Here is a 12539-nt window from a genome sequence, read left to right as displayed (position 1 = left end):
TTTTATCTGCCATGCTGCTTATATAATGATAAATTTGGGTAAGGCATAATTATATATTTTCTCTGTTGGTTTTATTCACTAATGGTAACTATTTCCCTCAAATATATAGCATTTGTAAGTCTCAGCATTGCTTGATCTTAATCTGAATGAGTTGAACCAGCTTTTTCTTTTTCTGAAATCGGTATATCAAACCTTTGCTTCAATTGTTGGTCATTTGAGTTTTGTATCTTTATAATACTTCTCTCATACAATTTAATTTTCAACCTATGCTGCCTTTAAAGGAATAAAGTTCTTAAAATCCACCTAATTTCACTAGAGTCTAGTCTAGGACCAAAACAATATAAGTTTCAAGAGATAAGAGTCTAGATGTGTTGTGGTCTGCTCTGTTTCTTGATCTACACTTCAGAAGAGAACTGCTAGAGATGTGGACGGGAGACACAAACCCTTCGCCAAGCATGATGGATGTTGAGGAGCAAAACCAAGTGTCGACTGCTTGAAGAACCAACATGTCAGTCAAAAATTAGGATGGCATATTTATCTACTCAGATATCTCTTTGATCAAGTCAGTTTAATCTAGAAGACCCTCTAGGGTTTGTATTATCTCCTAATTAAATCTACTTTTCCATTGTCTTTTAATTTTCATACTTTCTTATATTTTTATTATTTTCTTACTGGACTTTTTGACAGCTTTAGAACCCTGAAATCCACCTCCATTTTTTCTTCAAATTATCTCCAAGTTTGAGAAAAATGATCCACTTGATAGTAGTGCTACTTAAACTTAATGGGACACATAGAAGGCCAGTAAGCTATGCTTCATATAAAAGAAACTTCAAGCCTGTAACTTTTTCAAAATTATTTGCTCAGGCAAAATAAATAAGGAAATACAAAAATCAACATAATAAAGTAAATGTAATTCCTTACTAAGAAATCGGGCTTAGAAATTTTCTGCTTGATTGTTAATCATTCGGTTCCCTCACTTTATTTTGCAAATGCAGTCACAAGCTGTATTTATTGTTCTTTTTTTTTTTTGTATTTATTGTTCTTAAATTGATACATGATACCATGTAAAAGAGAACTTTGTGTAGTTCATTCTGACATAGATGAAAATATTTATAAGTATAGATATGAACACAGAGAACATATTTTAACTGTTATGCCTCTGAATTCCACCTATGGCATAGCTTTCTTCAAAAGGATTTTGTTAAGATTAACTAAACTTAAAACAACATATTATATAATTTGAATTGCTTTTATAAAGCTCAAGTTTATTGCTTGCTACCTACTAGACATTCTTTTAAATACATACACTAAATCATTTAATTCTCACAACCTTACATAACATACTGAGATTTGAAGCACATAACAGTAAAAGAAAACAAAGAGAAAGTTAGTTTAGTCCTACACCATCATTTTGAAGATGAGTAAATGGCATCTAAGGAAACTAAATATTTTGCCCAAGGTCATCTGGCTGCTAGAAGCAGAAGAAGAGCTACTAGGTCATCCAGTCTGCCTGTTTTCTTCCATAAGCCAGGCTGTTTCTCAGAATTAAAAATAATAATAATAATAATCTGATTTTATCTAAAGATTATTATCCAGAATGGACTTATAATGATTTGTCCCTTGGAATTACGGAATTTGCCATAGATCAAGGATGAAAATGTAATTTTATGCTGTGCATTATAGTCAACATTTATTTAAGGAATTCTATTTTTTTTTCAAGTAATAGTATAGATTCAGTGGCAGGAAGTGAAAACACAGAGAACAGGTATATAAATTTAAACAAAAGAGCATGTTACCTGAAATATTTCTGGGTGTTTTGAGAGATACTAATATTTCTTCCAATAATTCTTCAACATTTTTTTCCAGCTCCAAGAAGGATTTTATGAGTTGTGATAAGAATTTGAGTTTATCAAAGGAGAGGAAAAAGTTTCTTCCTTTCTGTGGGCATTCAGGAGTTACTGTGAAAAGAGAAGATGAATACTATTACATTGGTACATTTTATTTGTTTTCTCAGTAAATACTGAAATAATCTATGTGATTCCATAAGCCATCAAAACTAATAAAATCAGCAATTAAACAAAGTTTATTCTTTAAGAAATGCATATAAAATCTCCTATGAGTTTCTTTTCTTTTGGGAAGCTGGAGATGAGAATTCTGTTTAATACAAATATGACAATTAAATAATTATATTGATTCTCAGAGTTTATAAACTGGTAATTGATTTGTAAAATCACATCTTCTATAATTCTATTTTTTTTAAAAGTCTGGGACAACTTGAATCTAGTCACGAGAAAACATCAGGCAAACCCAAATTGACAGAAATTCAATAAAATAGCTGGTCTGTACTCTTTAAAAGTGGTATGTCACAGAATTCAAAGACTAGGAAATGTTCTAGTCAAAAGAAGTAAAAAAAGACACGACAACTAAAATCAATATATAATTGGTATTTTATTTACTTTATTATAAAGACTGTTATTGGGTTAATTTTGTGAAATCTGCGTAAGGTCTACAGTCTCATGCTCTTATTTCATGATTATTTATTTTCTGATATAGGTAACTATACTGTGATTATTAAAGAGAATGCCCTTGTTTGTTTGCTTTTTCCCCAAAGTCTACTGATTTATTTTTTTAAAATTTTATTAACATATAATGTATTATTTTCTTCAGGGGTACAGATCTGTGAATCCTTGGTCTTACACAATTCAAAGCACTCATGATAGCACATACCCTCTCCAGTGTCCATAACCTTGCAGGGGAGAATGCCCTTGTTTTTAAGAAATACACACTGGGGGTGTCTGAGTATCTCAGTTAAGCATCTGCCGTCAGTTCAGGTCATGATCTCAGGGTCCTGAGATCAAGCGTCACATTAGGCTCCCTGCTCATCAAGGAAGTCTGCTTCTTCCTCTCTCTCTTTCTGCTTCTCCCTCTCCCTCTGCCTGCTACTCCCCCTGTTTATACTCTCTGTGTCAAATAAATAAAATCTTGAAAAAAAATAGGAAATACACACTGAAGTATATAAGAACAAATATATGTAATCTACTCTTAGTTCAGGAAAAAAGTGGTTTTCAGAGAGAGTGAATGCAAATGTGGAAATATGGTAAAATATTAGCATTTGAGGAATCTTGATATTTTTTGTTAGTCTGAAATTAAAATAAAAATTTAACTTAAGAGAAAATGACTAGACAAAGGTTATGAGTTTTTAAGGCCTTAGAAGCATTCTTCCTATAGCATTAAAGAGAAGCAACTTAATTGTTGAATCTAGAATACATAATTCATGAAATCATGTTTAAAAATAACTTCTATCTAAATAATTGTGATTATCAGTTTCTTTCAGGACAACAAAAAAAAAACTTAAACAAAGATTGATTTTGCTTTTATAATTAATGTTTTTTCTTTTAAAATTATAATATACTACCATTTGAATATAGAAAAATAACTTACACTCTAAGCATGTGTAGAATAGAACCAACCTCACCAAATGGCACTTGGGATCAAGTTTTCAAGAATTTAAGGGATTCATCCTTTATTATTGTCATGTCTTTAAATATGTATTTAAGAACTACCTTGAGGCTTAATGACAAATTGGAAAATTTGTAAACTCTTATAAAGTAAGCATGAAGTGCATTTTGTGAGAAAATGCTGAGAATGCCACTTAGACAAAATGTAAGGCCTGGTGATTCCTTGTGAAAAAAACATTACTTTCATCACATGGATTTAAAAAGAAGTTTCCAAAAGACAAACCAATTTAATGGGCAATCCACTTCACCTCAGTTAACCTTTAAAAGGTTAGCATCGGACCCATAACCATATGATAGAGGTTTTTACTGATGACCACAAATTTGAGAGAGACCTGTCAGACAACTTAAACTGTGGAATTGAGTCCTGTTCTTAAAGAGTAAAATAAGGCTTAAAAAAAAAAAAATTCACAAGGACCTACAAAAACTCTATTTCATCTCTAAATTGATCTTAGGCCCACAAACATTAAAGTCTATGTCTAAACAGCCCTGCTCACACCCATTGTTCTTCCACAGGTGTGCCACAGAACACAAACATGCATAGTCAGCATATAACTAAGGTTTGACCATGAAAATCATGACCTAAAAATGAAAAGAAAAGAGAATAAATATATTGTGTTTATTTAGTTGTTGCTTGATTCTCATTTTGCTTGTTTGCTTTCTTTTAAGCTCTGCTCATGTGGTTGGAGGGGCTAGTATAACCTTCTAAACCGTAAGACGTCCCTTTGGAACTAAATATTTATAAGCCAAAATTCTGGACTTTGAGAATTCTTCCTCATTCTTGAAGCAAACCGTGAAACTCTGGACTCTGGGAAACAAACTGAGGGTTACAGAAGGGTGGGGGGTGGGGGAATGGAGTAACCAGGTGATGGGTATTAAGGAGGGCATGTGTTGGGATGAGCACTGGGTGTTATATGCAAATAAGGATTTGTTGAACATTTACAAAAAACTTATGATGTACTATATAATGGCTGACTGAACATTAAAAAAAAACACAAAAAAGAATTCTTCCTCGTTCTTTAATTGCTTAGCTAGAAATTAAGAAGGCTTTGTGCATCCCCATTCTAATTACAAGTACTGTATTTATAAAGCAAGCAAAGAATCAAAAAATCTTGGAGAATCAAAATAGTGTAATCTAATAGAGCTACTTGTTTAAAAATTATGTAGGGTCTGAGGATTCTATATGAAGAGGTCTCACCTTCATGACCTGGATTTAGAATAATCTTGTATTCCAGAAGTGTAACAATATTGAATGGTAAATCCATTTCAATTCAATGCATCTTTATGACTTAATAATGAAAGAGGACAGAATAATATGTATGACCTAAATCTAATCATTTTTGTTCTAAAGAAGCAATGATTATGGTAGAGGTCCATTAATTAGCGATCTTTATTTCCTATTAGTATTAGCTCAGTGTTCTCCCAAGGGCTACTGTGAAGGTTCTTAATTTATGGAACAATAATTCTGTGATAAGTTCATTTTTTTGAAAGTCCAATTAAAGCAAAACTAAACAAAAAGGATGAAATAGCATAGCCCAAACTTGTCTTATTTTCCCCATAGTATCTCCCAGGACTAGAGTTCTAATCGTCATGTCTTAGTCACTAATTCTTATTTGCCTACACATAGCTATTTTTCTGTTCCTTAGACTCTACACTGTCAACCAAATTAGGAAGAGATTTCCCCTTTTACTCTTGCTTTCACTCAATTAATCTTTCTTTCCTTCTTTCACCATTCTGTTTATTCCTCTCCTCCAACTCATCTCCCCAGAAAACCTGATCTGGATACAATCAATTCACCTTCTCCTCTAAACTAATCTGGCCTTTATCTGTTCTTTCCTAAACACTGTGCAAAGTGTCTTTCATCAGGAAGTTTTGGACACACAGGCTTATACACAGGTGACTGTGTTTAGCTGGCCACCAATTACTACTAGAAAAGACCTGAAATAATGATTATCACTCTATTATATAGGATGGGCTCGATGTTTCTTAGGAAATACAAAGTTCCCCTAAATCCTAATAATATTATAGATTAAAAGTTAAACTGACATTTTACGGTAAGACTTCAATTTACCATCAACTAACAGAATAAATCCATGTTGAGGGTTCCCCCCATATTATTTTAATAAAAATTTTTCTAAAGTACAATATAAAATTCTCTGCTTTCTTATTTAGTGTTTAGAACAAAATTTAATTTTCTTCATAACAGAGTTATGCTAAAAGTTACTTCTTATACGCTGCACTGAAAGATGATTATCTGTCCCTCAGCAAAGGGCGTTCGTTTCTCAAACTCATTTGAAGAGGATTTTATGATCAAATAGGTTTAGGAATCACTATATACTAAATACTACTTAAAGTGACTCACAATGCATATTAGTGTATTAAACTCTCCATTTAATTTTATAATACTGTAAATTTTTAAAAAAACTTAATGTTTCTCAAGCTTTTTTTGACCAATGAACACCAGTTTACTAAAAAATCTATTAACTTCTGGAACTTTCTCAAAGAGCAATGCTGTTGACGTACCCTGCTCTAGATGACAGCCCTACCTGAGTATGTCACCTTGGAATTCCCCCCTCCCCCCCGTTGTTAGACCTTCAGTTGGGGAGGGGCGGTTCTTGTTGCTGGCTATGTGACTGATTTTACCAGTATTTGCTTCTACTTGTAAACTACTGTTCCTAACAGCATTATAGTATTCTGCTGACCCCTTTGAGAAACTAATTAAAGCCTTCTAAATCCCTATAGACCCTCTTGTTGAAAAAAAAAAAAAATCTATGCAGTCATAGATTCAGGGCTGACCAGAGCCATCTGAAGTCCATTATGGCTCTCATTGGGCACTGTGGTCCAGGACCATCTGAATGGTTAAAAATGCATAATCCTTGCCTTCACCAGACCCTTTCTTTTTAAGCAAGTGCCCCAACTGAGTTCTCTGCCCTCTGGAGTTTGAGACCATGACCCAGGGGGCCCACGAATTCTAGTTAAAAACTGTTATGGTAGATTATGGACATTGGGGAGGGTATGTGCTATGGTGAGTGCTGTGAAGTGTGTAAACCTGGCGATTCACAGACCTGTACCCCTGGTGCTAATAATACACTATATGTTTATAAAAAAATTAAAAAATAAAAAAAAACTGTTATGGTAGAAATTACTCTCTGGGCATTAGAAAATCTGGGGATTTTGGTCTTAGGAAGTCAACCAAAGAGGTGCTGTTATGTAAAATATCAATAACTTAAAAAGGAAATGTTCCTTTTTTTCCTCTGATTTCTGATTTTTAAAGAAATTTCTGGAAGAAATATGGAACAATTATAGATAATTTCTAAAAGCAGATCCTACACATTTGCCCTGGGCAAAAGTACTGCTCCCAGGAAAACACCCAAAGAATAGCTATAGTTTTATAGACACATTCATCAGAAATGTGAAAAGATTTCCATGAGGCCAGACATTATTTCCAGTGTATTCACAATAGTATGTCAAGAACACACCATAATTTCTTACACAGAGTGGGCACTAAAAACAAACAACAGCAGCAACAAAACTGGTTAAAGAAATAAATATATGAAATCCCACAGGTCCTAGAAATAGCTAGGTTTGTTCTCAGAACAGAGAAAGATTTTACATCTATTCCTAAGATGAATTCTTCAAAATAAGAAATATAGATTTAAGTCAATGAATAAGTAAACACATATATAAGTAAACACATATATAAATAAATATTATACATTGCTTTTAGTATGTAGTCAGACAAAAGAAATTTGGAGATTATTTATAAAATAGAAAATGTGTGCAAAAAATATGAAATCAATGATGAACTGGGGGTTTGATAAAGCATGTTGATACAACCGACTTTAAAATGGGATTTTTTTGTGTGAGTTAAAAAAAATAAATTATAATTCAGGTAACATTATTGTAAACTATACTCAAATTAAAAAAAGAGTATAGTTTAGAAAAATATTTCACTATGAAATAATATGCACAGATATTCATAGAACTATTGTTCTAAAATTAAATGAAACCCTTTCTCTTCTCTCTCCAAATATATATGTATATACATATTCATCATAATATACATCCTTATGGATGTATCACTCATAAATAATATAGACTACAGACTACACTGAAAGGTGTTTTTCATCTCAGAACTAATAATTATAATATTAACTCTATTCTCTTGAGCAAAATTAAGGACATTGAAAATAAATCTTGAGGGACATTAGGGCTCCTCACATTTGATCCACAACAAAACAGTATTTGGAATAATTATCAAAGTCCAGCCAAATCAGACAAACCATAAAAGTACAGGTAGTTGCTGAAAGCACACATATTATTTTTCAAAACCATTAGCAACAGAATTCTTGTTAATAATAGCATTAAGATACAGGAGAAAATGAGAAGCTCGAAAATCAGATAATCTGAAGGTGGTAGATCAGTATAATAGGATAAAAGGAACATATTTTCATTTTCCCAAGAAAAACGAACACTAGGCATTCTGTTATTGACTGTAAATGGATCCATCTTCAGTGAGGAAATATTCTTGGTGCTACCAGACCAATGATGTAAAAAAGAGGTAATGCGCAAAAGCTATTGGAAGTCTCATTATTCCAGATGAAATTCATGACATAATCAAATGGAATATATTTCCTCCAGTAGAGAAAACTATTAAACAACATTACAATAAGAAGTCAGCAGGGACCACACAGGAACAAATAATAAGCAGTACTTTTCTCGGTACCCAAGTCACTTCCTGAGAGCAGGTAGGGCTTTGGAGCACACTGCGGTGTTCCAGAAGCCTGAAGGAGGACTATGCCTACCCTCAGTGCCAGCTTCCACAAGTCATATATTAGGGGAAGGAACAGAAGGCAAACACTATGTCCCCAAGTATGTAAAGAACCTTCTTTGTCATGTTAGCCTAGTAAGTACATGGAGAATCATGCACAACCACAGGCATTGCTTTTTTGTCACATTAAGAAAGAAATTAAAGCTACTTTCCCTTTTTTCTTCAGCATTATCTTGGTAACTTTTAGTTATTTTTCAACAACTGAAAATTTTTAAAAATATTTTTCAAATATTTTTCAAATATACAGAACTAGAAAAGCATTTGAAGTAAAACTATGAAAGCAGCATTTCCACCTTAGTTTTCAAAGCTGAATTTATGATTTCTTATCTCTGGTCAGGGAGCTTCCATAGGTAGGACCCGAATCAGATGGGGTAAAACTTCAAAATTAACCCAGTAAACGAATGAGGGACTGAAGAAATTATTGAAAGGATGAAGTGTTTATCTTTTTTTTTTTAAGATTTTATTTATTTATTTGACAGACAGAGATCACAAGTAGACAGAGAGGCAGGAAGGATGGGGCAGCGGGGTGGGGGGGAGCGGGGAGCAGGCTCCTCGCTGAGCAGAGAGCCTGATGCGGGGCTCGATCCCAAGACCCTGAGATCATGACCTGAGCCGAAGGCAGAAGCTTTACCCACTGAGTCACCCAGGCGCCCCAAGTATTTATCTTTCAAGTGAAAATGCAACCCAACACAAGCTGAGTGTGTGGAAATTTAGATGCCCCACTGACAAGTGTCAGGACCCCTCTTCTATATGACATGAAAATGGAGAAGGGACTCTAGGGAAGGCTGAGCCTCATAAAGGTTAAGGGATCTGGGGTGCCAGGCTGCTTCGGTCAGTGGAGCATGCGACTTTTTTTTTTTTTTTTTTTTAAGATTTTATTTATTTATCAGAGAGAGAGAGGGAGAGAGCGAGCACAGGCAGACAGAATGGCAGGCAGAGGCAGAGGGAGAAGCAGGCTCCCTGCCGAGCAAGGAGCCCGATGTGGGACTCGATCCCAGGACACTGGGATCAAGACCCAAGCCGAAGGCAGCTGCTCAACCAACTGAGCCACCCAGGCATCCCGGAGCATGCGACTCTTGATCTCAGGGTTGTAGGTTTGAGCCTCACCTTCGGTTTAGAAATTACTTAAAATCTTTTTGTTTTCCTTTTTAGATTTACTTATTTATTTATTTGAGAGAGAGAGAGAGACAGAAAAAGACAGAGAATGAGCACATGAGCACACAAGCAGTGGGAAGGGGCAGAGGGACAAGCAGACTCTGGGTTGAGCAGGGAGCCTGACAACAAGGACTCCCTCTGAGGACTCCTGGGCTGGATCCCAGGACCCTGAGATCATGACCTGAGCCAAAGGCAGACACTTTCCCGATGGAGACATTAAGGCACCCCCAAATTACTTAAAATCTTAAAAATAAAATCTTGTGAAAGTTAATGAATCTGAACTTGAAATCAGAAAACATTTAACTCTTAGAAACTGGAAGTTGGACTACTCTGCATCTCTCTATCTCTCCCCACTTCCGTTTCTCCTGCATGTTTTACTATATGGAATATTGTTTATAGTTACACGGTGATAGAGTAGAGAAGCTAACATGTACAAGTATGAGCCACAGGGCATGGGTTCAAGTCCTGCCACTCCTCCCTACCAGCCATGTGACTTGGAACAGTTACTTAGTCTGTGACTTAATAGTGCAAAGGTTGAACTGAGTTAACATATTAGAGCAGTGATCGAGAGGTAGTAAGTCTGTATAATTATTAGATATTATCACCATCTTCTCGGAGAAGCCTGCCCTCAGATCCTAAGCCAACTTCGTTTCCTGTTCTACATGCTCCTTCCTATTTTACCTCACACATAGCTTCACTTTAGCACTAAGTAGGTCACATTGTAATTATCAGTTTGGGAAATGTGTCCTTTAATTTCCTAAAGGCTGAGATCCTTTTTCCCTAGTACTGCATTCCCACTACTCAACAGAATGCTTACATGAATGAATGATTTCAAAATGATACATAAGGCTAAGTGTCAGAGACAAAACCAACTGCTTTTAACTCATTTTATTTTGTTTTTTCTCCTTGCCATAAACATATGTCTTTAGTAAAATACTAATATTAAAAGAGTTTAACATTAGTTACTTTATGCCAATTTGAACAGGAAATGTTTGGGGATAAAGAACTATAAACATATCAGAGATCTTGTTTCACTATAAACCACTTTAAATATTACTATTTTTTAAAGGACTCAGCCATCTCTAAGCTTAAACACTCACAAAGTTGCATGTAGACCACTCCAAGACCTTTCACTGCTCCTTTGCTACATGGATCCTTCAAAGCATTGGTTTTGCTTTTGTGTGGGTCATTATCTTTTCTTTTCTTTTCAAATCTAAGCTATGTGCCCATGTTCACAGAAACAATTGTTTTGAATATAGCTCTGGGAGGTTCCCAGATCATTTAGGCCTTATGATTCTACTGATCATCAGCTTGAAGCCCTCTGCCTTGGTCTGCTTGACTATGAGAATAGGCGTCACAGGTCTCCCTTCCACTATAAAGAGCCATAGCCCCTAGAAATTCTACTATCCTTTGCAAGCAGAGTGGGTTTAGTCCAGTTTCTACCCTACAGTCTCCTCTTCACACTTCACATTTGATAAAATAAAAGGTCTCAACATTTACAGACAACAAACTCTCTTGCCTACCACTACATAGGCCTTAGGTAGGTGAGGAGAGAAACTGAAGAATAACTGATACTCCATCCTTTTAGGAACTTAGGCAAACACACAGGTCATACTAACTGACCGCTGTGATGATAGTGGAACATGACAACCAAAACATTCTATTATAAAAGTCTGAGTTGCTAAGCATATACTTCATCTGCATTTTTAAAAAGATTTTTATTTATTTATTTGAGCAAGAGAGGGAAAGCACAAGTGGGAGGCGGGGAGTGGCAGAGAGAGAGGGAGAAGCTGATTCCCTGCTCAGCAGGGAGCTCAAGTGCGGCTCAATCCCAGGACCCTGAGACTATGACCAAAGCCGAAGGCAGACACTTAACCGACTGAGCCACCCAGGCGTCCCACTCTGCATTTTTTAAATCTTCTTCCTTTGAGTGTTTTAGGCCAAGATAATTGTTATATTTAATTTTGTGTCCACTGACAGGACAAGAATTCCTGGTCTAAAGGCAGGTAGACAGGGGCGCCTGGGTGGCATAGTGGGTTGAGCATCTGACTTTTGGTTTCAGCTCTGGTCATAATCGCAGGGGTCATGAGATGGAGCTTAGCGCAAAGTCTGCTTGAGATTCTCTCTCCCTCTGCTCCGCCCACTCTTGCTCGTTGCCACTCCTCTTTCTAAAATAAATTTTAAAATCTTTTTTAAAAAAAAATAATAATAAAGGCAAGTAGACAAATGGACAGAGAGAACTGCTGCATTTGGAATAAATCCTGACAACCCAACAACACTCCCACATGACAAGGATGTTTGCTCACACAAGACACACATCCTTGCTTCACATAACAAGAAAAGCCTAACCGACGAAAGAGGATGGAGGCACGTTGAAGCTATTCTTCTAGGTCAGTGAGAAAAACTGAAAAGAAAACTGCTTCTATGATTACCTTCACGATTCCCAGGCCGACACTGGCTCCACTGATGTCACCTAAACGTACGGCTAAATGATAACAAATTCTCCCACACTCCATTCCATCTTCTTTGGCAGAGGCTAGCTGTATTACATTAACAAGGGATCAGGCTTCTTGCTCATTTGCCAAGGGCTTAATGCTTGTAGCCCTCTCCTATTTTCTACCTTTCTAATTTTGTTTTCTTTTGACTGAGAACATGAGAGAGGATATCTGACTCATGATGTGGCCACTGTTAGTTGAAGATGCTAATCAAAGAATGGCTCACATTTGAATCTAGCCAAAATTGAGAACCGTACCCAGGGCAAATTTCTGAATATTTGCTCAGCTGGCTTCTGTTTTATGCTGATTTAACTCCCAGTAATAAACACTTAGATATGCTGACCCTTTCAGGGAACATCTTAATAAAAAGACATTTCTAGTGTAATGAAATGAGGTTTGAATTCTAAGTATTGTATGCTAATGGCACATTATTAATGAAGTATCTTCCTAATACCCCTTTCTTAGACTCAAGTTTTGCTAAAGTTCAGATAATTGTATCTCTAATCATACGTGTTACTTTCTATCATCATGACCCAAAATTAA

At 35.6% G+C, this 12539-nt stretch overlaps 1 protein-coding gene across 6 annotated transcripts in view; it reads right to left on the bottom strand.

The window, feature by feature from the left end:
• KIAA0825 (KIAA0825 ortholog) overlaps positions 1 to 12539 on the bottom strand; it is a 407113-nt gene that overhangs the window by 292904 nt on the left and 101670 nt on the right. For all 6 annotated transcript variants that reach the window (XM_044265489.1, XM_044265499.1, XM_044265508.1 and 3 more), the window contains one exon: positions 1797 to 1958. In XM_044265489.1, the coding sequence (XP_044121424.1) occupies positions 1797 to 1958 (162 nt within the window). The remainder of the gene's footprint in view (positions 1 to 1796; positions 1959 to 12539) is intronic.

This window comes from Neovison vison, chromosome 1 (genome assembly GCF_020171115.1).
Source record: "Neovison vison isolate M4711 chromosome 1, ASM_NN_V1, whole genome shotgun sequence".
Taxonomy (NCBI): Eukaryota; Metazoa; Chordata; class Mammalia; order Carnivora; family Mustelidae; genus Neogale; species Neogale vison.
This window is presented reverse-complemented; position numbering and strand designations above follow the sequence as displayed.